The sequence below is a fragment of the Mesocricetus auratus genome, unplaced genomic scaffold (assembly GCF_017639785.1).
Source record: "Mesocricetus auratus isolate SY011 unplaced genomic scaffold, BCM_Maur_2.0 Super-Scaffold_100018, whole genome shotgun sequence".
NCBI lineage: Eukaryota > Metazoa > Chordata > Mammalia > Rodentia > Cricetidae > Mesocricetus > Mesocricetus auratus.
In genome coordinates, this window is record NW_024429199.1 from 26,687,616 (window position 1) to 26,713,222 (window position 25,607).

Here is a 25,607-nt window from a genome sequence, read left to right on the forward strand (position 1 = left end):
AGCACTTCAGTGAGGGACATTCCCTAGTTTACAGCTACTTAAATATATTTTTAACAATACATCTTCCAAAATGAGCATGGTATTCTATTATAAATGTGGCAGGTCTTTTGGGTAACAAAGGTCCCCTACTAAATTATTGAGAGGACATTTTCCTGACTACAAAAGAATAGCCACTTAAGCTCACACACCAAAAGTGCTCAAGACCGATAAACACTCCCTCTTACAGAAGACAGAAGCATGGAGGCTGGCCTGAACATGGGTTATCATGATTTAACAGTGGGCTCTTTATGTGGAAACCATTCACCATTCACTTAGTAGCAATGTTGAAGTGTTCTAACATTGTCATAGTCAAGAAATTCTAGAAAAGGAGTGTTTATAAAATAAATGACTTTTATGAAACATTTTATAGTGTTATATACGTACAGTAAAAATCAAGAAAATAACTGCACAGACATACTTGTTAGAAAATAATAAACCATGAGCATGGTTCACATTCGTGTAGAAAGTCCCCATTTAATCTGGAAATGCTTACTCTGTCTACAACAAAGCTCAGAGCTCTGTATTCCAGAAAGTTTCTGTTTCAGAATTCACTGTGGATCAGGAAGATGATCCAGTAGAAGCCAATCACCTGGAGGAAGCAGGGCCAACCAAGTACACTAGCAGAGACAAGAAAGTCATTTCTGACTCTGGGGAACCGGAACACAGGTTGACCTACTCATTTCCATGGTTCACTCACTGGAATTGTACATTCATTTGTTGACAGACACATGGCCCATCACAGGAGAAGTCAGTCAACAGAAAGTCTGGGGTTAGCATTCCATTTGTACATGTAACCCCCATTCCTCCATAAATTGCACGAGATAGTTTTCATTTTCATCCTCTGACTTGTCAGGGGCCTGGTTCTTATAGAGTGTAGACAAAAGGCCATCCCCTGAGAGTTGGTCTCTCTCATAATGCCCGTAGTCCACAGGATCCTGGCCAAAGCTAGGGAAGGAAGGGATGCACAGCCTGCCGGTTTGAGGATCCCAATCCACTAGTGTTGTGGATGGCTCTTCCTCTGGCCCCTCTTCTGAGCCAGGATGCCCCTGTCCCAGGTGATGTAGGCCTTCAAGAGGTAGGCCTAAGTTTGCTAAAGCTTCCTGTGGCTCAGATAATGTCCCTGTTCTGGATGCCTCTTCCTGCCCACAGAGCTGGTGGTCTTCAGCCTCCCCGTAGAGATCAGCTGGGACACTGTACTCAGGGTCATTGTCTGACGCCCCCGTGGGCGTGGTGTTTCTGAGCCATTCTTGCCAGCTTAGGCAAGCATTGTGGTTGCTTTGCTCAGTATCACTGACAGTGTCCATCAAAGGCGAAGAGTATCCTAAGCATGGCCCCTCCACCTCCTCCAGAGGGGGATGCCGGCTCCCACTGAGCTCAGGGTCATTAAGGCAGGAGCTGTCGCTGCTTTTTTCCAGTAAGCTCATATCTTTTTGAGAAATTTCAGAATCATCCAACATATTGAGGGTGATAAAATTAAGTGTAATTGTTTCGGTAGGCTCGAAGAATCTTTTAATTTCATCTCCATAAATCAAAATCTGCAGAGAGAAGAAGGTGGAGTTCATCTTTTCACTTCAGAGAGACATTGCAAAGAGCTGCCCACTAGAACTTCCGGGGTTACCAGCTAGAACTTCCGGGGTCGCCAGCCAGTGTGAGACCCTTTCTGACCAACTCAGGAGAGGGAATTATGTTCATCCTATAACTCAAAATGCAACCGGAAGTGAACTGCGTCACTGTGAGTGTTTTTCCGGTGTGAGGTGTTCAGGGGTGTGACCGAAAGGAGGGCTGCTGGGAGACAATGACATTCTAGAATCTTCTCAGTTCCGTAAGCCTGGCAACTCCGCTAGATGAAGACTGATGAGTAAGACAGGTGAAAGTACATTCTGTGTGTAGTTAGTAATTCTGTGTGTAGTTAGTAATTCTGTGTGTATGTAGTTAGTACATTCTGTGTGTAGTTAGTAATTCTGTGTGTAGTTAGTAATTCTGTGTGTAGTTAGTACCAGCTGGGGCTGCCCAGACTAATAGCCCTTTCCTGGATATACTATGAATATGAAATGTCCACAGACATAAAAATAGAATATAGAAAGGGAGTATGACGTTTGGTTTCTATTGTCACCTTGACGCAGCACAGAGCCACCTGAGGAGAAATTCAATGAGGAAAGGTCTATGTTTGGACTAGGTTGACCTGTGAACGTGCCTGTGGGGGATTTTCTTAATTAAGCTAAGGGAGGTGGGAGGACACACCCTGAACATGGACAGCATCTTTTCCTAGGTTGGGCCTTGGAGGCATTCAGTCATTGTTCTCTGTGATACTCTGCTTCAAGCTCCTACCCCCGCTCCCAGTGATGGGCTGTAACCTGGAACTATGAGCTGAAACAACCCCCTTCTCCCAAAACTTGATTCAGTCAAAGGACTCTATTACAGCACCAGAAAGGGAATGAATACAGGGATATAATGTTCAAATTGTGCTCAAAAAAAGAAAAAAAGGGGGGAAGGAGGACAATTCATCTGCCAGTGTGGAGAGATTTTTAAAAGTCTAAACCACGTCAGGGATACATGAGAATAAGGAAAATCAATAAGGCCCTGATAACCCCAGGTAGTCTGGAGGCTAAGAGAGGAAAGGCCATCCAAAGCAATTTAGCCAGACCTTGTCTCAGAAGAAAAGATAAAGAATTGTTTGGAGATACAGCTAAGGGGTGGAACACCGTCTGCATGTGCAAGGCCCTGGGCTCCATCCTGAGTGACACAGACATAATTTTTGTTCTGCTTTGGGGTATGTGGAAGGTGCCTGTTATTGAGGGAAGCAGCGACAAGGTACAATCTTCCTGTCACCCCATGACATGCTTCCATTTAAGTGCTGAGCCCATTGGATCTTTTCACCAGATAGTCCCATAACATCTCATTTGTTTCTTCGACATGCTTCCTCTTGCAGTGCATGCTCAAGTCCTGGCCGTGTGCCTCCTAAGTGTGTTTAGATTTCATGTTCCAAATCCCTATCCCCATGTCCCATTCTCCTCTTTGAGAATGCCATCTTTTCTCCCCTGGATGGCATCTTAGCTGCATTTGCTTTACTAGAACCAGCTGTATTTATTTTCTAGAAGAAGATCTAAAACATGATGGTGATCATAGCATTGCAATTTAGAACCTTACTGAAAATTCTCTTCAAGACTAAATAAAGCCCCACATATTCCCACTACACAGCCTGGTGCTTGCTCTCCAGTGTAACTCTTCATGGGGGACACGTAGGCTACTAGTTCTTACTTTCATACCCTTGAAAAAGAGAACTGATGCCCCCATATTAAAAGTTGCAGCGTTTCCTTGTGCCCCATGAGCCCTCAAAAACTTGTTTTGTTTCGTTTAGCCTTCACAGCTTGTCTCTAATGAGGCTTGGATTTTGAGAAAGACAGAGTGATCATGACTTAAATTGTGTTTATTCCACAACCTTAAGCACTCATTAGTTTTATAAAAGTGTTTCAAACTTTGGTGTTGGTATAGTTGTGAGTGAATTCAGTACAAAGCTGCTTTTTGTTTGGTTTTGAGGTGCAGGGGTAGGTCACACCCAGGATGGCACACATGATATGTAAGGACTGTCTTACTCAGCTACTCTCAGCTCAGAATACGTTTTAGATTTATCAATGGCTTAAGGGCACCCTGCTCTGATGTTAAACTGTGTCTGGTCTACCCCTCTTCCTCTCTCTCCCTGTTGTCATCACAGTCTTCCACCATGCCAAGCACTCACCAAATTCGATGGTTGTTTTTCTTTGCCAACGCGGATGTAACGATAAACTGAGTAGCCCATCACAGAAAAAAGAAAGACGATAACAGATGTAGGCAAGACATACCAGAGGATGACCTTAACCTTCAATGCTGACATTTGATCTGTTAAAGAAAAAATCATGGGTGAGGACTGGACAGTTGTGTTTCTCATCTATACACTGAGAAGCTTCAGCTAATGTTGTCAGGGGTCTCAGAATTTGTCATCATGCTGACAATGAAGTTCTCAAGGCACTGTCTGTTAGTATTCAAGCATCTGTACTGGCCTGTCCTTGGGGTTCTGACAGGATACGCCCTCAGCTGTAGCCACTAAGAGCACCACCTGTGCACATTCACTATGTTCCCTTTTAAAAGGGCTCTGCCCACCTCCCATGCCTCCCTCTCTCCCCCTCCTCTCTCTCTCTCTCTGTTCCCCCTCTCTCCCCATCCTCCTCCTCTTTACTCTCCCCTTTTTTCCTTTCTTCTCTCCTTCTGTTCCTGTCTCTGGAGATCCAGTCTCCCCCTTCCTTTTCCTCTTTACATGATCCCTTTCCCTACTAAAAAAAAAAAACCCGCTTGAACCCTGTCACATGTCATCTTTGTCTCACACTCCACTTTTCTTAAGTTACAACACTGTCTAAACTACTCCCATGTTTGCAGTAAGGCTACATTAATAACATATTACTGGGCATTTCAAAATCTTATGTCATTCTCTGCCACTCATCCTGGCTCGTGTATGTGAAAAGCAATGGGTCTGTAAGCCTAGGAACTCACAACTCTTCAAACCAAACAGCAACACCCTCTTTAATGGAATGCCTAGTGCCAGGGATGGGAAACCTCCCTTTGAGTTAGTCAGAATAGTCTAAGAAAACTCCTCAAATATTACAGAGAATTGCCATTGCCCTTGGTTGCTTCCCAGAACTCGAATTTGTCTGACAGGATGGAACCTGCATCAGCTCTGTTGTCAGTTCCAGGGTATTCTTCTTAAGTCTCTTCACTAAGCCTTTTCATTATTGGATAGATATTTCACTCATCACAGGCCTACAGCACAGCTTGTGGGAACTACTTGGAAGTTGGGCTGGTTAATTTTATATGTCAACATGTGTAGGCTATAGATATTTGCTAAACGCCACTATAGATGCTTCTTTAGATGTATAGTTTTTAGATGAGATTTAACATTTTAAAGAGTAGATTGTGAGAAAGAAATTGCTCTGTGTAATGTAGATGGTTCTCAACTACTCAACTGATGCTCTTAAGAAAAAGAGACTGATGAAGCCGAGGAAGAGGGAATTCTGGTACCACACGCATTTGGGGATGAACTTAAATGCCAGGTGTTCCTAAGGTCCCCAACTTGATGCCTACCCTACAGATTTTGTGCTTTCCAGCTTATGACAAGAACTTAAAAATTTCTTTTGTATCTATCTATCCCATTGGTTCTGTTTCACAGGAGAATTCTAAGTGCTGTAGAAACACACACACACACACACACACACACACACGTACACACACACTCACTCAAAACATACACATTTAGCACCAACCACAAAATCCTAGAACATTCCTTATACACTAATAAAGTCAGCCACGCTGGCGTTAGTGGTGCACACCTTTAATCCCAACCCTTGGGAGACAGAGGCAGTTGGATCTCTGTGAGTTTGAGGCCAGCCTGGTCTACAGAGTAAGTTCCAGAACAGCCTCCAAAACAATACAGAGAAACCCTGTCTCAAAAAACAAAAACGAAAAAAAAATAAAGTCAGCCAGTGTGTCACAGGAGCATTCTAATCATTGTGGCTGTTGGGTGCGCTAGTTGTCTGGTGGAGAGAAAACAACATAGCATCTATCCTGCTAACTACCATCTATAGATGAGAAACAGATGTATTATGATAGTGATCAACCACACCAGTGGGAAAATCCATCATGGGCATCCCTTGGAGACTCTTCTACCCACTCCACAGTCTCCAGAGAGAGTGCTCATCTGCCTATACAGAAATGTGCCAAGGCTGTGAAGCAAATGTTGGGATTGTTGGGGATAGGGTCTGTTCTGCTTTGGATGGCATTTCAGTCCTCAGGATAGCCCTGATCACACCACTAGGGCAGACTTATCCTGCCTAAGAAGATCATGACAATTTCTGATTAAGTACTAAGTGTGTATCAGCACATTTGCTACAATAAACCTAATACATTTCATTTTCATTTAGGGATTTAGTTGAGAAACTTCAGGAGCAGAGATTTTTTTCAAGGCATAATCCCTGAGGAGATAAAGTTGATTTTTTTAAATAAATAAAGCTGTGTCTTGGAGGATATCTCTGGTGATTGATTGGGTGGAATATTATGGGAAACTTCAATACAAGAAGTGGTGTGCCTGTATCTGTTCCCTTGACTGCACTGGAGAGGAAATGGGCTCCATGTTCTCACTGGGAAAAGCTGGTTGAGCTGCTGCTCTTCATTGCCTTAACACCCCCAGCTGAGTGAATGAGCTCCATTGGAAATGCACTCTACCATTTGGCACTGATCAAACGGTTAGGAAACACAGCACTTATTCCAGACACAAAATTGATTCCCCCAGCCTGTTTTGTGTCCCTTTCCTGCTTGTTTGGCATTTGAATTTTATTTTTATTAGGGTAGAGAGTCCTTTCTTGTCAAAGAGATGAGGTGATAAACTGAGACTCAGAAGTAAAGCTATTTACTGTTCATATGAATTTTCAACACTCTTCCTTTTCCTGGGGACCATTTCACCTTGAAAGAGAAGAGGAAAGCAATGGGGGTACAAGCGAGGCAGGGGTCGGGCTAGGGCTGGGGGGGGTTCTTCTTTTCCTATTTTTTGAGCAGTGTTTCTCTGCATAGTCTTGGCTGTCCTGGAACTTGCTTTATTGACCAGACTGGCCTCAACCTCAGAGATTTACGTATCTCTGCCTCCTAAGTGCTGGGATTAAAGGTGTGTGTCAACACTGACCTGGTAAGGGCTGTGGGTTCTTAGTCAGGGATGGGGAAAGAACCAGCACTTAAGGCAAGAGGTTGTGAGCATTTGTTAGAAGGGAGGGCCAGAATGATGATGGGTGAAGACCATCTAATATGCAGGGGAACTTGAGGGTCTATTTTTCTTCCATTTTCAGGGATTGAGTTGTTCTCTCTGTAGGGCACACATTAAACAAACGCAAGGCTCATAACTCCAGCTCTTTTAAAAGAAGCATCCAAAACTACAGTCCCATGGGAGCCTTGCTCAGAAAACATAAGAAGGAGGCAGAGAGAAGCAGCCATAGGAGAGTGATTCTCACAATCCTACATCCACCTGTGGCTGACAAAGGACAGGTGATGTCTGAAGGCCACTTAAGAAGCCCGTAACTTGCATCCCATGGGGAAATCAAAGCAGTGGTGTTTGAAAGTGTTTGCAGAACAATGCTTTGCTTCCTTACTGCATCGTTCTTGGGTATTCTCGAAGCCTTAGTTAGAGTGAGTATGCCTGAATAGAAGAACAGTGACATGTGTGAAAAGTCTTAATTCTGTTTCCCAAGGTAGGAAGCTATGTTAATTGGGGGAGGATTGTTGCCAGTGAACTCCTCCTGGGCCTTGCAGACAGTTTCCAGATGCTGTGATAACCCTCCTTAATACTGACCAAGCTCAATGTCCAAGTCTCAGATAGTTCAATGCATTTAGAGAAGCAGACTCTACCTAAACTGTTGCATTTTTATTTTATCAGCTTTCTTTCCCGAAACTAGCTAGAATCTCATCCAGCTTACCTTCCAAAGTACTGATGCATTGCTTCTGAGATGGCAGAGTGAGGCGGGGGGGCCCTGGGACAAACGACTCCACATGGACACAATACAGAGTGTTCGGTTCCAGCCAGCTGAGCTCAAGTGTGCTGTTGGCGATGCATTGGGACCACTGGGCAGGGGAGTGCAAACAGAGATTAGATCCCAGGATCTCCCCAGGACAGCTCGAGGAAGAAGTGAAGGACCAAGATACCACTGGATCCTTCCTGTCATTGGCAGCTTTTTTTTTCAGCATAGTACCCAAAATATATTTTCATTTAGCTGAGCAAAGTATAGGCATGGATCAATTCTAGGAACACTTCTAAGTAATAACTCAAGGTCAAGTTCTTGCTTAACTTTGTCCGGTGTTCTTGCTCATAGGCATGTATGTGTGTATACATATATACTCTATTCTTATATATATAACATTATATGTTCTAACTTGTATAGTATAATATATATGTATATATATATGAGATCCCGGAAAGCCACTGACAGATGGTGGGTAAGTAAAGAAAGCGTCATCAGGTGAAGTGCCAGATTGTTCGACACTCCAGTTGTGACTTTATTTCACTGTTAGCAGTGTGCTTCGGCAGGGAAAGGCCGGAAGTCTCCTTAGCTCTCATTTTATTTTGTACAATATCTCTTTTGAATATTGTCAGCTCCCACATTCTCTGAAGAAAACCGAACACCAGCACTGCCCTTGCCCGAGGCAGCACAGAAAGTGAGACCCAGAGGACAGACCCCACCTCAGGCCGGGCTCACCATTCTTCTTGACTTAGTGTTGTACAGGAACACGTTGTACTTCAGACTGGAGTATATTTGCTGCATAGAAACAGTGTCGTCGTTGGGATGCCTTTGCCACTTCTTTGGTGCTGTCAGGACAATAGAGATGGACTTCTCACCAGCTGTCAGGGCAACCTTTGGTGGACCAACTTGTGCTTAAGAGGAAAAGAGGGTGTTAGCATCTTCAGGTGTGGGAAAAACCTACTACAGTACAGTCCTACTTGGATCAAAGGCCTAACAGTGCGCTCTTATGGGAGATCCTTTTGATATGAAAGCCCAGAGGCCTTTTGCAGGCCACAGGATCTCTGCTGCAAGGGCTCCACTCAGTTTGTGGTTTGAAAGCAGACATTGGCAGCAGTATAAACAAGTATGAACGGGGCTGGTGTTCTGAAAAGCTTCATATGCCCGCACTGAAATTTACAAAATGTTTTCTAGATAATTTATTCTTTAAATTTATTTATTTTTACTTTATGTGTATGGGTGTTTTGCCTGCATGTATGTCTGTGTTCCACATTGCATGCATTACCAGTGGAGGCCAGAAGAGGGTGTCTGATCCTGTGGAACTGGAGTTAGATGTGGTTGTAAGCCATGTGGCTGCTGGCAACTAAATCCAAGTCCTCTGCAAAGAGCAACAGTACGCTCTTTACTGCTGAGCCATCATCGCAGCCCCGCAGTGAAAGCTAAATCTCATAGCATTTTCACACCTCAAATATGTTTTTAAGTGATTTAAAAAATACAAATAGCTCATGCCTGTTGAAAAACAGAGGAGCTGGTTCTGATTTGAGGGCACAGGTTACCAGCTTCTGCCCTGGCAGACCCTTGGAAAAGGAACCACCTCCTGGGGCCTTTGAAGCCCTTGGGTGTTTCGTTATGGTGGCCCTGCCTGCATCCTGCATGGTTGGGTCAGTCACTCAAGGGAAGGAAAAAAAAATAGAAAAAAAAAAGCAAATAGTAGGAATATTCTTGCCTGAATTCTGAGTTACACCTAGAAACAACGGTACACTACAAAGTTTAGTAAAAGAGATTTGGTTGTGCAATCAGGGCACCCTATAATTTTCCAGGCACATATCAGTGATTGACTAACCCACAATATATTTTTTAATGCAGAGCCTCCGCTATGATAAAACAAAATCAAAGTTTGGTATTATTGACAACTGTCTTTAATTCTGAATCTGAGAGAGACCTTCAAAATGGTTTGGCCAAACCTATGGATCTTTAGATTTGGCTCTGGGGTTCACCCACACGAAACACCAGGGCTGGGTACTCCACCTGCTCTACAGACCAGAGTCAAGCAGAGTTACCTATGAGGCCAGAGTATCACGACAGGAATCCAGATTAGTACATGCTTAGTAGACAGTGGCATTACTCACTTTCTAAGAATGGATAGAACCGTCTGGTTTCAGCCCATTCAGAACATTTGGTTTCCCAAATGGCCTTCACCTTGGCGTAGTACTGATGCTCATAGTCTGAGGTCTCAGCAGAAAGATCACAGTAGGTCCTGCTGATGCTTCTACATTCAGAAGCACCCAGCCACTGCTTCTGCCCATATCTGCTAAGAAAGGAACCATGAATTAATAATGTGGCCCCTTACATGCTTTACAACCTTAAAAAGTCGTTATATAAAAGTGAATGGAGGTCCTTCTCTTCAGCAAAACACAGAGGCCTGTCACTCTGATATAATCAAATCCCCTTTGGCTGTTGTCAATATTTTTTTTTATTAGCTGTCAGGTACATGAGTCAGAGTTTCTATAAACACCTTGCTTTCCTGTGAATTATAATGTGGATGGTGCATTCGGAAAGCATGTTACAGTTTCAGTGACAGTAAAATTTTTATGCACTGTGGGATCAATCTCTAGTAATTAAGTTTTTAGTCTACTCTACACGTATATGCAGTTAGTTTGATGGATGGGTTAAAGGAAAATTAACCTTTTTTATTGGAAGAGAAATTACTTTGATAACCTCATAAAATTCACAACTTTCCTAGGTATTAAGGGTCTGGGGCAATTTTACTAGGATGCAGCATGTGAGAGTACTATACCGAATTGCTATTGAATTGAGCAAGTTTTTTGTTCTTGTTAAAATACAACATCCAAAGAAAATGGGGAGGAGGAGATACTTTCAGCACTTCTCAGGTAAGAGAGACTGTGGCATAAAAGTTTCAGTCAAGTGACAGGTCAGCTGAGGAAGCAGGGTTGTACTGGAGGTCACTGAAGGGATTAGAGCAGGGCTTCCAGGAATCACATGAAAGGCATGGTTTAGAAGGCCCAGCGGTTGTCTCCAGTGTGCTGGTGGTAGCAATCTAGAGAGCTGCTTGGAGGACACTGCTGTGGTCCAGGTGGAAGATGGAAGCAGTGTGGACAAGGATGGCAGTGGAATGAATGAGGTCATGACTAAACAGCAAGGATTGGAAGCCAAGACCGGGTGACGGAGTACATGCAAGAGACCGCACAGTAAAGAGGATGAAACGTCTCTTTCTGTCTAGGTCAAGAGCATGGAATATGATTTGCAAGACACACAGTTCATCAGATAAGAGTGGGTTTGGGAAATTGGGGAGGGGAAGGATAGGAGGAGGGAAAAGCTAATAGATTCAGCAGTGCCAGGTTTGCGTTTGAGGTACGTCAGAGTTCTCCGAATGCGGGAGCTCGGGGTCCAAGAGCGAAGCATGAGTGGGAGGTAATGACCTGGGAATCAGTACACAGATGGCTTAGGCAGGGGTCCGGCAAAGTGTGGGTTAACACAAAACAGACTTGGGAATGGCAACAAAAGGGGGAGTGGAGAAACATTCATCATGAAAATCTCGGGAAGAGGATGTCTTGGCAAGGAGGGTTTGGCAACGGTATTTCGTAGTGCCAAAGTCGGCAAAAGGTGTGGCAATAGAGTCCCGGAGCAAATCTCTTTCATTTCATAAATGCCACATCTGCCAAAAGATGTTAGGAATACAGCCAGATCTTAATCAGCTTCTCCTTGCAGGTTATCAACAGTGCCTGGGGACTTTCTTATCCGTGATGAAAAGAAATATATCATTATATTCTGATTCAGTTCACAGGTTTTACCAGATTATCCCCAAACTTCTCCGCTTGTGCATTTGGTTGTTTACCACTGCACACTATTCAATTTCTCTCCATAAAAGATACTACTATGTTACTCAAACTGATCTGCTTTTCAAGTTCATTTTGTTGTTTTGTGTTTGGTCTTTTGAGATGGCCTTGTCTTGAACTCACTGTGTAGCTGACAATAATGACCTTGAACTCCTGATCCTCCTTCTTTCTACCTTCCAGGTGTTAGGATTAGGAATGTGGGTTCATGTTGATTTCCTGACCCGTCAACAGGTCTTGACTTGAAGTCGGAAAAATACTGTCATTGCTTCCTTTATGTTCCCTATTGTAAACTGCCTCCCTCCACCAAAGGCAGGGCATCTTCTTACTATGCAGATGCTGATCAAGAAGAAAATGCCTGTCACTGATATCTGAATGGGAGATCTGACAAATATTCCAGTAACCTCCTACAGGATAAATCTTGTGGGGGCCTTGCTAGTTTATTTCTAGTAAGAACTACAAATGCCTGTGAGTATCTGTGATGAGCTGAGGCTAGTCTTCTAGGCTTATACATTCTACCTGTGTAGCAAGCCCAGGAAGTGGGCTTCATTGTTTTTGTCCCAGTTTTACAGAGCAGGAAACTGAAACTCAGTAAGATTAAGAGATCCAGTCAAGTTTGCAGAAGTGGAAAAAGGTTTATCTGAAATTGGAATCACTTTCTCCAGGGCAAAGCTGGTTATTTTGTGGGTATAATTGAAACTTTGAACATTTCACTCTGGAAACAAACCTCACTAAACAGTATGACAGTGTGTAACCCGCTCAAGGTCACTCAGCTAGGTTCACAGCCTGGCCTTGAACCCAGGACTGTCTGACCCTAGCACTGCACCCTGTGTTCCTGTTCACCTGGCATGTCAGAACTCCCATGGGCCAAGTATCTTTTAAGTACTCATTTAAAAAAGTTGCACAGCAAAACGTATTCATTTCCATACAGCCGTGACGGTCTTGGTTATTTTTTAAAGTTCTTTCAGAAGCACTGGGAAGTCTGAAGGACCGAGCGAGCTCTTTGCCCCACCTAATGGAAGGAGGAGTGAGGACATGCTTGTGAGCTATGGCTCTATGCCAAGCTGAAGTCTCTTTTTAAACACCAGCTCCTGAGTCCATCCTTGGAAATGAGAATGGAGTTCTAGACAAAGTCCACCAGGAGTATTTCCTGAGGCTTTAATGACCAGTGTAGAGAGAAGCCTTTTTCTTGTCTACCGCTTTGATTTTTCTCCACCAGTCGCCTGGGCTTTCCTGCATTGTAGTCCCCAAATAACACACAAGATGCTGTATTAATTATGAAGCTGTTGGCCTCGCTTGTTTCTTACTGGCTAGCTCTGACTTAAGTATTTAACCCTTCTAAGTATTTCTCTTACCGGACAGACATCTTACTTCTCTGGTGGGCTACATGATGACTCCCTGTGTTTCTCCTTCCCAGAGTACTCCTAAACTCCTAGTCCCACCTATCTTGCTTCCCTATTGGACAACAGTGCTTTATTGACATATACACAGGATTTCCCCCATCAGGCCAGAAGTCATTTTCCAAGGACAAACACGGGCATTCTCTTTTACAAATGTGGTGCATGTTTTTAAATGTTCAAACTCATACAATTCAGGAAGTATAACCAAGGGAGAAATAAGTTACCCTACAGCTCATTAACCAGAAATATTTGGTGTAAATGATGCTGGGCATGTTATCCTACTTTTAGGAAGAAGGGTGATTAGTCAACCTCATAGACAGAAATCAGGTGGTACCTGAAGCACGTTTCCAATAAAACAGTAATTTTTACTTGATTTGAATCTTGATCAAAAGAAATGAGGTAAAATGAAAAGAAGTGCTGAAGTTCAAGTGTTCTGTCACTGTGAGAAATTTTAGTTCCTTATGACCTAAGTGAAGAAGATGCTTTTGAAGACTACTGAAAAGTTAGTTATTAAAATGATGATATGAAGTCAATTCTTGGTATCCACAGGTTCCACCTCTGTAGACTCGGCCAACTGTAAGCAGAAAATGTTGGAAGAGGAACAGTATCTTTACTGAACATTTATAGTATGACATTACTTTGATAACATTTATGCTGGTAGCATGTATCATAGTGACCTAGGGTGGCTTAAAGGGTATAGGAGGGTGTTGCAGATTGTAGGCAATGTTCGGTGCATCTGTGGATGGTCCAGAAACAATTCCTCATGGATGCCAATAAAACAAGGAAGTTCTAGTCATACTTCCTGTCACCATTTGGTCTAGAAAAATCTATATACAATATGGTTTTCAGTACATGCCTGTCATTCTGGCTCTTGGGAGCTAGACAGATAAATTAGGAGTTCAAAGTCGCCTTCAGCTATATTGAAAGTCAGAGGCTTGCCTGGGTTACATGAGACCCCCATCTCAAAAACAATAATGAACAAAAGGAAAGATTTTGCTGTTTATCTACTTTAATAAAACAACACAGACCATTATTCTATGAATTCTTCTCTTACTCCCATGGAAATGTCTAGTAGGAGCTTTTTATTCAAATCCTTTTCTCTTTCACTCTCAATAATCATGGGTAGGTATATGAGGAATTTCTCTGTGCCCCGGCAGTAGGCTCTCAAATAACCACATGGAGACTTAATATTATTAATTATAAATGCTCAGTCAATAGCTTAGGCTTGTTACTAACTAGCTCCTACAACTTTAGCTAACCCATATTTGTTACAGGATTTCCTGCTCAGTTCTGCAACCATCTCAGACTCCAAAATAAATACTCAAACTCTATTTTAGTTATGAATACTGTTGGTAGGTGACTACAGCTTCTTATTGGCTAGTTCTGTCTTAATTATTAACCCATAGCTACTAATATATGCATATCTACATGGTCTTCTCTTACCAGAGAACAAGTCTGGACCTGCTACTCCTCTTATGTCTTACATCTGCCTATGTTCCCCCGAATCCTCCACCTCTCCTAGTCCCACCTGTCTTGCTCCCCTATTGGCCAACAGTGCTTTATTCATTAACCAATAAGAGAAACATATACACAGAAGAACATTTCCCATCATCTCCTCTTTTATGTCTAAATAAAAAGAAGGGGTTTAACATTAACATAGTAAAATATATAACAAAACAGTTATTAAGCAAGAAATGTAAATACAATATTTCATCCGTTAACATTTAGTAGGACTTAAAGAAAATATTGTATCACCTATCCTTTGGGAGTGTAAAGTCTTACATGTAACTTATCTTTTATAATAACTATGGAAAACCATAACTATAACTATCTGTCTTCAACTCCATCAAAGACCACAGAAGGATAATTTATACACTATAGAACTGACAGAGACATTTCACTGCCTGGATAGTTACCGGATGTTCCTCTGTAACATTGGAACATCCATCTTTGGCCCATAGGCCATAGTGTGTCTTGCAGACTTCTCAGCAAAGTAGAAAATTTGAAACTGTCCCACCTGTATTGACAGTTTGTCAGTCATTTTTTTTGTGTGTGTGTCCTGTAGAATGTCTGGCAGACTCTTCCATGAAGCAGGAACCTCTCAGGACTGTCTTGTTTTACAGCAATCACTTTCATGTGGGTCCTGCATGTCCAGTCTATCAAACAGACCAGGCAAGAACGATTTCTTGCCCAAATGGCTAGTGTTACCATATTGAAAGCAAACTCCATAACAAGTTTCTTCAATATCCATCTTCCACTTAGACATAATTGGTGTTCCCAGGAGCAGTTGTGTCTCACTGCCTAGAATCCTAACATTCTCAAGGTCTCCTGGGCTTGGATGATGGTTCTTTTGCTGGTTTCTTTTTGGGATCTTTTAAACAGTTTTCAGTCTGTGACAGATGAGGCTTGTCTAATTAGCTAACAGGCAGCCATATCCAAAGCATTGGTAAGAAATTAGGATATCACCTACCTGCTGTGGAACAGTCATTTTGTACACTATGAATGTGTATTACTCTCATTTGCTAATAAAGAGCTAACAGCCTATAGCTAGACAGAATTTTCAGGTATATCGGATGCTGGCAGGAGGAAGGGTGGAGTCACGGGAGTTTGAGGAGTTGCCAGAAGACACAAAGTAAAGTGGAGATGAACACACCATACTGAGATAAGAGTAAAATAATGTCTAAATGTCTGAGGTATAGGAGTGGGGGTCAGGCAATGAGCTTGTTCTGTGGATATTTTAAAGTTCTGCTTCTGTAGAATACTCTGCTGGAAGGCTGGGTGTTGGTGGCGCACGTCTTTAATCTCAGCACTCGGGAGGCAGAGGCAGGCGGATCTCTGTGAGTTCCAGGCCAGCCTGGTCTACTGAGCGAGTTCCAGGACAGCCTCCAAAACAATACAGAGAAACCCTGTCTTGAAAAAACCAAAAAAAAAAAAAAAAAAAAAAAAGAATACTCTGCTGGAACTCCTGCCTGCCTTTCTCTGGTGGACTCCTGGGGGCTGATGTAGCTACTGGCACTCCTGTAAGGTCATGATCTGCTTGGGCTGCCAGCTATCCTCTGTCACTTCTTTCTTCCTTCTAGAAGAGGATAGAAGCTTCTCTTACTCTAGAGTTGTCACTGCACTGTGACTGGGCCTCCATGATGAGTGTGTCACTTCAGATCCCCTTCCTATGACATTCTGTGGCACCAAATTGTGGCTCCTTGGGGCTGTCTCATTGGTTACTGACAGTGAAGACAGTAACTTACCTCTTCTTAGAGCGCTAGCACTTTTTAACACTTCAACGCTTACTAGTGAGGAGTTATTTTCACTCATAAAACTCAAACAGTACAGATGGGATCTGGAGAGATCTGCTCAGTGGTTAAGAGCATTTGCTATTCTTCCAGAAGTTTCGAGCCCTCACACCAGGGGCTGGAAGACTCCAGCTCTGATGATCTGGACCCTCTGCTGGCTTTCATGGGCACACACATTGGGCATACACTCACACGCACACACACACACATGTAAGATACATATAAGTAAAGAAAAGCCAATCTTAAAATAAATAGAAAGCAGTTTGTTCTTTTTAAAGCACTGGTTTGCTGTTGAGATCTGCGGTTGTCTCACTCCGGGTTCTATAGTATTTGGTTTGCTTGTTTCACAGTTACTGCCCCTTTCCTTTACTCTCTGGAGATGGATACTGTCTTGTTCATTTTGCATTCTTTCTTGCTTGGGAAGGGTCTTGAAGCACAAGTAAAAAGTGTTCATTTGCTGCTAGGTTTAACAGAAACAAACCATCGCATAGAATTCTGCCTCGTTTGAACTAAGATCATTTCCACACTTAGATGTCTCCGAGTTTGTGGGTTTCCCTGTTTGCCTAGCCAGAGACTACTTCTTTGCCTTCTTTTCTCCACTCATCTCACTTGTTACCTATTCTGTGTGCATATGCACGTGCACTAGGGTGTGCACACATGCCCATGCACGAACCACAGTGCACACGTGGGTGGAAGAGGATAACTGGATGGAATTAATTCTCTCCTTCCAGCGTGTGGATCCCAAGAATGGAATTCACATCCCTCAGGCTTGTTGGCAAGTACGTTAACCTGCTGAACTATCTTGCTGGCCCCCTTTTCAATTTTTGTAAGTATGCCCTAGTCTCTTGCCTGAATGTTCAATGCTCCTGGCTCCACAAAATAAAAACTTTATAATTTATTATAACATCAAAGAAATGGGAATTATCCAAACATTTTTTCCAAAGAACTTAATGCCATAGAAAGTTTACTTTTGCACAATTAACAGGAGTCTGAGTCTTGTGTTTATAAACAACTTACAAGGAAAAGAAGCAACTTACATGAAATACTGCACAGTGTATGTGACTTCAACTCCACGTAGACCCTCTGGTGGATTCCAATGCAGGACATTCTTCATGTTGATAGATAAGAAGGTGATATTTGTAGGTTTAGGCAAACCACCAGAGACACAAGGAACTAGAAAAGGAGTGGAGAGAATTTGGCGTTTTAATGGAAGGAAGAAAAGCTTAACCCTTATAGTAAGTGGTTGACTTTTGAAGATGGCCCCAGTGCCTCAGATTTTGCATTTCTTTTCAGACTGAACCTGAGCAGGTGTTGCCATCCAAGAGCATGGAGCAAATGTGACTCTGGAGTTAAGGCATAAGGTGGTCTTGTAGCTCCCACCTTTTAACCTCCTGAGTGCCATGCAAGACTACAGCCAGAGCGATGGGGAGACCAGCTGAGAGGTCATTTGAGGGAGAGGATTGGCTATCCCAACGTCCCAGTTGAGCTCAGCCTTCTGCATGAAGTAGTTGTGCCCATTCCAACTCCACCTGCCATAGACTGAAGCTGCAGGAAGGATCTCAAACGAAACCAGCAACCCATGCATCTGAGCCCTAGACAGCCTGAGAACCATGAGTAGTAACACCACAGAGGTCACCAGCAGTTGGTTTGGGCAGTTTGTTATGCACCAGCAGGAAAAGGAACAATCCATCTGGAAGCCATATTCACTACACAGCCAGCCACTCCCCACTGCTCCCCACGACTCAGCACGTGCTCTGCTAAAGCCCTTGTGAGTGTCAAAGCACAGAGCCTGGCCCTACCCTGCCAACCTGCCTGCCTTTTTTCTCTAAAGTAGGGTGACAATTGCTGACCCACCCAGTGCAGGCTGCTGGTCTGTTTTAAACTGGCCTTTAAATTTTGAGACTCTCATATTGGTATTACTCAGATCTTAAAGTTAATTAAGAAGTCTGGAAAATTTTTTCTTTATGGTTATACACCCAAAGTTTTATTTGAGCATGAATCATTTTAAAATGCACAGTTATGGTATTAAAGATGAGAAAATTTCTTGTGGATATTATTGAAAGGCTGGCGCATTGTGGAAGTTGAAGCTTTGATTGGATTCATTAAAGCGTATAATCAAGCAACAGAAAGGAAACCGGCTAGTGCAAAGTGAAGTTATTCATTTATTATGTGTGTGCACATGTGACTAAGTATGTGTATGTATGTAAGTGCACATGTAAGCGTGTGTGTGTGCACATATTAGTGGGTGCACATGTGAGCCCATGCATATGTATGTGTACATGTGAGTGAGTCTGTGTATGTGTGTGTGTGTGTGTGTGCACGCGTGTGCTCATGTATGCAGGTACTCAGAGCCAAGGAGGGCAGAGAAGGCACTGGATGCTTTGAATTTTCAGTTACAGAAAGATGTGAGCCACACTATGTGGGGTCTGGGAACTAAACTCTGGTCCATTGCAAGAGCAGTAAGTCCTCTTAACCACCTAGCCACCTCTCCAGCCCCAAGTTTTTATTTTTTAAACACTAGCACACACAATTGTTCTGTAAGTCAAACTCTGTCTTAGAGGATTGATTTATAGAAATCCTCTGAAAGAAATAATGAAGGATTGAGGTGCTGCCAAAACAATAGAGAGAGCACATTTTTCTGAACTAGGACTGCCTCTGCCAGTGAGACGGTTCGCTGGGAAAAGGCTCTTGCAGCCAAGCCTGAGGACCTGGGTTTGATTCCTGAGACCCACAGGGTAGAGGGAGAGAACCAACTCCTAAGGTTGTTCCCTACACTTATGTGCCCTTGCCCCCTAAAATAAATAAATTGTTATAAAAATGGAATAGACTGATCCTTTTTTTGAGTGTGTGGCAGGGTTGAGGATGGAACTCTGGGTCTTGAATATGCTGAGCATGTTCTGTATCCCTGAGCTACCTCCACAATCAGGGATGAGCCATGAGTTAAAATAAAAGAAAAAGTTTAGTGTTAACATGTAGGCATCAAAGCATTAGCTCAATACTGGAGAAATCACAAGATATCGAGTAATAAATAGTCCACCAGATTTTGTGAGGAACTTATCCTTTTGTAAACATACACATTCTAGTCTGTGAAACTGGAGAACATAAGATTCGATATTTGCAAATGAGGCTCAGGAAATGAAATTTAGCTCAGTCACTGACATGGGGTCCCTCAATACTGGTGTGAATTAGCTGGAACTAATGTCAAGGAAAGGAATTAGCTTAATACTTTGGGCAATCCTTAGCTCCGATTAACTCTATTTGATGAGTTATAATACCACAAACTAATAAGAAAAAGAAAAAATTGTTTGCTCTGGAATTAAACGTCGCAATTTGACTTCGATTCTGAGCAAGATAAGCTCTTTAACAGCTGGACGACTGAGTGTGTGTAGCTATGTGTGAGCATACGCAGTGATTACCATGCCTGCTACTTTGTACCTTGATTACTTTTTTTAAAAAATACCTCAGTATTATCTTTAAGAAGAAAGTTAAACACTGGAAAAGAAGCGCGGTCAGCTTCAGCCGATCTCTGCGCACAGGGCTAGTGGGGCGATGTGTGTAGCGGGAGACTGTCTGAAGGGCCAGCATGTCCTCACACCTTTGCTTTTCACACTTCGCTCTGGAAACACGTTGTGAAAACTGATGCTGGCAGTTTCTGTAGAGTATAGATAATGTACAGTGAGCAGTAAGTGGTGATGAGTTAGGAGGTCCTAAGCTTTAATCCGATTTTTGAAGAGGAAAGCAGAGAGGCAGTACAGTGACTGAAATAAATCCCAATCCCTCAAGACAGAAGAGCTGCTTTAAGAAGAGGAAACCTCTTAGATCCTCTTAGGTCTAAAATACTGTGGTCCCACATTGTTAAAAGGCCTTGGCATGTGTGGAGTGGGAGGTATCTTATGGGAAATAAAACTAAAATAGGCTGCATTATGATATCACCGGTGAAAGAAATTGCCAAAACATGGCTTTATAGACATAATTGATAAGAAATGGAATATTCTGATGTGTTGCAACATGATCTGGAGATACAAATCCCAAGTAATCTCAGATCTTGTCATCCAGGCATATTGCCTCAAAGTTTATATGCATAAGTATTGTCTTCTGTAACAACTAGTCTCAATTTGCCTTTTTAAAGTAGTAAACAATCCACAAACTAAAGATCCCTAAAATATGCCCCCAAAAGATTTAAGAAACACTTTGGATTAAAAAGAATGGATTGCTCATTTAAATTAAATTTGGTGGTTGTTACAAGGGAACAAAGCAGTTGTACTCTTCTGAAATAAAAATGAATTAGGCTCTGGAATACACTGTCAACCATTATGCTCACTGGTTGGTAGACATCTCTCTCTCTCTCTCTCTCCCTCCCCCCCTTCTTCCTTCCCTCCATCCCTCCTTCCCTTATATAAGCATGTGTGTTCATGGTTATGTTTGCCCCTGAATTAATTTGTGTTAGCCAGAAGTTGACAAAGGTGTTTTCTTTGCCACTCGGCATCTCTTACTCATTCATTCATTAATTCATTCATTCATTTTGAGAAAGGGTCCTACTCTGAACTTGGAACTCGTTGTTTGGGCTAGAGTGGCTGGCCAGTATGTCCCTGGGATCCACCCTTCTTTATACTGCAGCTACAAATGTGTGCTGGCATGCTTGGATTTTTACCTTTTTTACACGTGCTGGGGATCTGAACTTGGGTACTCATGTTTTGCCGCAAGCACTTTATCTATTGAGCCATATCCCAAGCCTCTCAACAGGGATCTTGATTAATATTTTGTCTTTGTTTAAGGACTTTAGTCACAAATGCTGGGCTAATTATCAAAAGGTTATCAAATACTGGTGATGATAGTTTTCAGAGTGTGCACAGCTTTTGTAGCAACACATTTAAAGTAGATGTCACTATCACGCTTACTGTTTCTCAAAAGAACACTGGTGTCTCCAGTCCTGCAGATCCATCACTGGGACCAACATGATTTGTTTTATTGCTTAGGCAGAAAATATATCAGTTTCGGATCATCTTCTTGTCAAATAATCAAAGTATTATCCAAGGGGTGGCCCCATTATGAGCAAAGTAGGTCACATCTTATCTCTCCATCTCTCTGGGGTACAGAATCTATTCCTTGTTGTGACATGGCTTGCTGGTTTCCAAACTGTTTTGTATCAGAGCACATTAAGCCATGTTAATCATCTTCACTCAAGCATAGTACATTGTGTTTCTCTGCTCACAGACAGTCTATTTCCAGAAATGGGTGCTGACCAGTTGCTGTGACTTGGTAGTAATTTGTCTATCTGTATCATTCATATCCTTGGTTAACTATAGAATTTTAATGATCTGTCTTTGGTCAATGACAATAAATGGTTCCTACTACAGTGAAGGGTTATGAGTATTCTCATAGCTGCTTGCCCTCTTGGTTCAGTTCTCATTTCAATAGATAAGGGTTCTTTAGAACAACTGAAAATGGTAAGCTAAGAGACTGTTTTAATAGTGGATACAGTATGAACATAAAACTCAACTTACAGAAGACTGTCTAAGACATACAAATTATGAAAATCTTCATATTTTATAGTATTTAGTTGTTGACAGGCAAGCGTGTAATAAAAATAGTTGCTATGGTTTAGAATCCTTGCTGTGATAGTATAAGTCTATATGTTTTACAAAACCAACTCAGTCTCCACAGAAGCCCTGTGGTAGGTATGTTATCATCCTAATTATATAGATAAAGCAACTGACGCACAGAGAAGTTAATTGCACAAGTTCATGTATATAATCTGGAGAGAAATGGACTTGAGAACACACAATACCCTCTTAGCATCACTCACCTACCACCATTGCAAAGCAGTTATACAAAGAGACGCCAGAGCCTATGGAAAAACATGTATATTCTATGATGTTGAAATGTAAGATAATTTAAGTGTTACTATTATTTGATATTGACCTGATCAACACATATAAAAAACCCACCACATCCTGTAATAGAAGGAAGGCTTTCCTTTTTCCTGTCAGAAATACTGTCATTTCTTTCTTTCTGTATCTGACCCTAAAGAATCCAAGTAGGAGCTATACTTGTGAAACACATTCCCAACAATGAGGTGATGACCAAGATAGGGGTTCCCAGACTAATGTGCTGAAGTTTATTCTAATTTCTTTTAAGTTGATAACTATAGAATCTCTATTAATTTGGAATCACAAAAAAATTATGTATTTCTAAAAAAAGAATCACTTTAGCTTTTGACTTTAGCTCATTGACTTTCATATTGAACACACTATAGTCAATTCCACCTGTATGAATGTGAAATACTTGTTCATCATTTTATTTATTCATTTAAATTTTTTGTACTACAAGTTGAATTGTGTTCTTCCCCTCCCTATATATGTTGAAACCCTAATCTTCAATGTCTCTGGATGTGATCTTATTTGGAAATAGGCTTGGTGCAGAAACTCCATTAGTTTGAGGTCACACTGGAGCAGCATGGGCTCTTAATTCAATATTACTTGTGTCTTTATAAAAATACAACCATGTGAAAAGACACAAACACAGAGAGGGAATCATGTAACAATGATGACCAAAGTTAGGATGATGTATCTGCATGCACGTCCCTAGGACTTCCATAAGTTAGGGAAAGGGTAGGCATAACTTATTCTGGAGGCTTCCGGCAGGAGCTCAAGGTAGCCAACACTTTGATTTTAACTTATGGCTTCCAAGAGATGAAGGAATAAATTCTGTCATTTCAAGTCAGCCATATTGTGGAACTAAAGCCTGGGATTACTCTGTGGACATCTAATAGTGACTAATCGGATTGGTTTCTGCCCTTATAGAGCCTCTGGCCATGGAAAATAAGTACAGCACTAAAAAGCTAGTTATTTAATTAAACAGGCACATTCTTACCCAATGGTGGTCAGACTGGAAAAGGATGTATGCTACCAATGTGAGTCACAGAACACAGCTGGATAGGGATTTAGGAAGAAACCTGGGCTTGGGAGAGCAGCGTTCTCAGGAGACTCTGGGATGGGAAAACCCGTCTGAGAAGATAGGGCTCTTGCCACCGTCAATAACATATATGTTGCTAAAAACATGATGCAAGGAGCCTGGCCAAGATAATGATGGAAGAGTATGTAGAGGTTAAATCCTTCCAGTCTCTAAAAACCCAGAGCCCAGAGATGGTGGGGCCATGCCTTCAATCCCAGCACTCAGGAGGCAGAGGTTCTGGATCTCTGTGAGTTAGAGATCAGCCTGGTCTACAGAGAGATTTCCAAGACAGCCAGGGTTACACAGAGGAATGCTGTCTTGAAAAAAAACCAACAACAAAAAAACAAACAACAAAAACAAAAACAAACAAAACAGAACAACAAAAAACCTGGGAGGGCAACTGGATCACATTTGTATAATCTCTGTTGTACTTGTATATGTCTCAGTTTCTCTGAATTGTCCATTATATAGGGCACTGCCACTTGCTGTATCTCATTGGCCTCTGAGAATAGTTTATATGAACAGGTCAGAGAGGTTCTAGACACATACACTGGCGCCTACACCTATTTTGCTGCTTATTAACTGTGCATCTAAGTAAAATACTTAACTTTTTGTCTCAATTTCTTCACTTGCAGCAATGGAACAATCAAGCTGCCTTCTAGGCTTGTTGCAATGGTCAAACAGTAGTGTTAATGTAAAGCTCTTGGCAGAGCATGGTACGAAGAAAGAGCTGAATAAAATAATTGCTAGCTTGGCATTATTCTCCACAGAGTAACTATTCTCATTTTTATAGCTGGCTAAATGGAAGCCTGGGGCTGGCGCTGGGGCTGGACGAGTTGCTTAGAGTAGTTCAGTTATTTGGCAGATGCATAGCCCAAGTGTCATTGGCACGGCTCTCTCTGCTAGGATACTCTCCCACTGCCTTCAGAAAATGCTCCGGAGAACAGTGTTGTGGAAGAAAAGACTATGGGATCACTGTGTTTTGCATGTTATAGAAGGTAGTTTCTAAGGGCAGAAAAAGTCAATGCAGGATGCTGCTTCTTGGAAAAACACAATCATATAATCCTTTTAATGAGGCAACTAGGATGGGCTACAAATAGAAATTGTGATAGGCACTGAGGCATGACTGGGAACAGAAATACACATAAGGTTCCCCTCTCACAGAGCTAAGATTCTGAATTTGGGCTATCACCCATCACTATATATGATCCGAGAGTGACTTTTCTCTGACTCTAACATGACCATCAGCAATCATGGAGCAGAGATTATTGTGATGACCTATAGAATGCTTGGACCCTAAATAATGACAAAAGTGATCAGAACAATTAAGTGATAGCTACATTTATGACAATGATAACAGACTATCAACATTCCTCCGTAGAAAGCTAGAGCAGGGCAATGGGGTGTTCACCAATCCCTCCCTTCCGGCTGCTCCTGGTCTTGGAGCTGTTAGAAAAAATGAGTATATAAGAGATGGGGGGTGACCAGAAGCACCACTGATGCAGCTTCCTTCAGGTTGTCACCTATATTGGGAGGGGTTTAGGAGGGGCTGGGGATGGGAACAGGAGGGATCAGGTCTGGGGAAGAGAGAGAGAGTACTGGGAAAGACAATTGGATTCTAGGGACATCTCTGAGATGAGCTAGAAACTTAGTGCCATGGAAACTCACAGGAACCTATGAGGGTGACCCTAGCTAAGACTCCTAGCAATTGGGAATATGGAACTGAACTGGCCATCTCCTGTAAGCAGGCAAGACTTCCAGTGAAGGAATTGGGGCACCAACCCAGTCACAAGCACTTCGGCCTACAATTTGCCCTGCCTACAAGATGTATTAAGGTAAAGATAGTACAGAAATTATGGGAGTGGCCAATCAACAACTGGCCCAGCTTGATACCCATACCATGAAAGGAAGCTCAACCCTCAAGGGCCAGGTCCCAAAGACCAGATAGCCCAGAGACACAGGATAGAACCAAGCACAACCGGTGTGCAAAAAAAAAAAAAAAAAAAAAAAAAAAAAAAAAGGCACTGAGTTGATTCCTAATGACATTCTGCTATACTCCGATTGGTACCTAGCACAATTGTCATCAGAGAGGCCTCACCCAGACACTGATGGAAACAGATGAAGAGACCCATAGCCAAGCATTAGGTGGAGCTCAGGGAATCCAGTGGAAGAGGGGGAGGAGGGATTGTAAGATCCAGTGGGGTCCAGTGCACCACAAGAAAACAAACAGAACCAACTAACCTAGGCTCATAAGGGGCTCATAGGGACTGAATCCAAAACCTGCGTGGGACCTACCTAGGCCTTCTACATATATATTATGGTTGTGTAACTTGGCCTTCTTGTAAGACTCTTAACAGTGGGGACAGGGGCTGTCTCTGACTGTTACCTGCTTTGGGGACCCATTCCTCCTCCCAAATTGCCTTGTCTGGCATTAATAGATGAGGAGGTGCCTGGTCTCACTGCAACTTGACATGCAGTGACTGGCTGTTATCTCTGGGAGGCCTGCCCTTTTCTGAAGAGAAACAGAAGAGGGGGAGTGGGTAG

At 42.4% G+C, this 25,607-nt stretch overlaps 1 protein-coding gene and 2 long non-coding RNA genes across 3 annotated transcripts in view; 2 read left to right on the forward strand and 1 right to left on the reverse strand.

Moving 5' to 3' along the window:
* Window positions 1–385: 385 nt before the first annotated feature.
* Window positions 386–25,607, reverse strand: part of Il20ra (interleukin 20 receptor subunit alpha) — a 33,921-nt gene continuing 8,699 nt past the window's right edge. The window contains exons 2-7 of the mRNA XM_013126943.3: window positions 17,147–17,282; window positions 9,695–9,873; window positions 8,304–8,479; window positions 7,527–7,671; window positions 3,776–3,915; window positions 386–1,574 (exon numbers count right to left, since the gene is read on the reverse strand). Coding sequence (XP_012982397.2) covers window positions 810–1,574; window positions 3,776–3,915; window positions 7,527–7,671; window positions 8,304–8,479; window positions 9,695–9,873; window positions 17,147–17,282 — 1,541 coding nt within the window. The 3' untranslated portion in view covers window positions 386–809. The remainder of the gene's footprint in view (window positions 1,575–3,775; window positions 3,916–7,526; window positions 7,672–8,303; window positions 8,480–9,694; window positions 9,874–17,146; window positions 17,283–25,607) is intronic.
* Window positions 1,364–25,607, forward strand: part of LOC106022990 — a 56,236-nt gene continuing 31,992 nt past the window's right edge. Inside the window, exons 1-2 of the long non-coding RNA XR_005869490.1 lie at window positions 1,364–1,453; window positions 1,581–1,771. This is a non-coding gene — a long non-coding RNA (uncharacterized LOC106022990). The remainder of the gene's footprint in view (window positions 1,454–1,580; window positions 1,772–25,607) is intronic.
* Window positions 1,798–6,169, forward strand: LOC121132837. The gene is made up of 3 exons (XR_005869491.1): window positions 1,798–1,906; window positions 3,752–3,936; window positions 5,988–6,169. It is a non-coding gene; the product is annotated as an uncharacterized LOC121132837 (long non-coding RNA).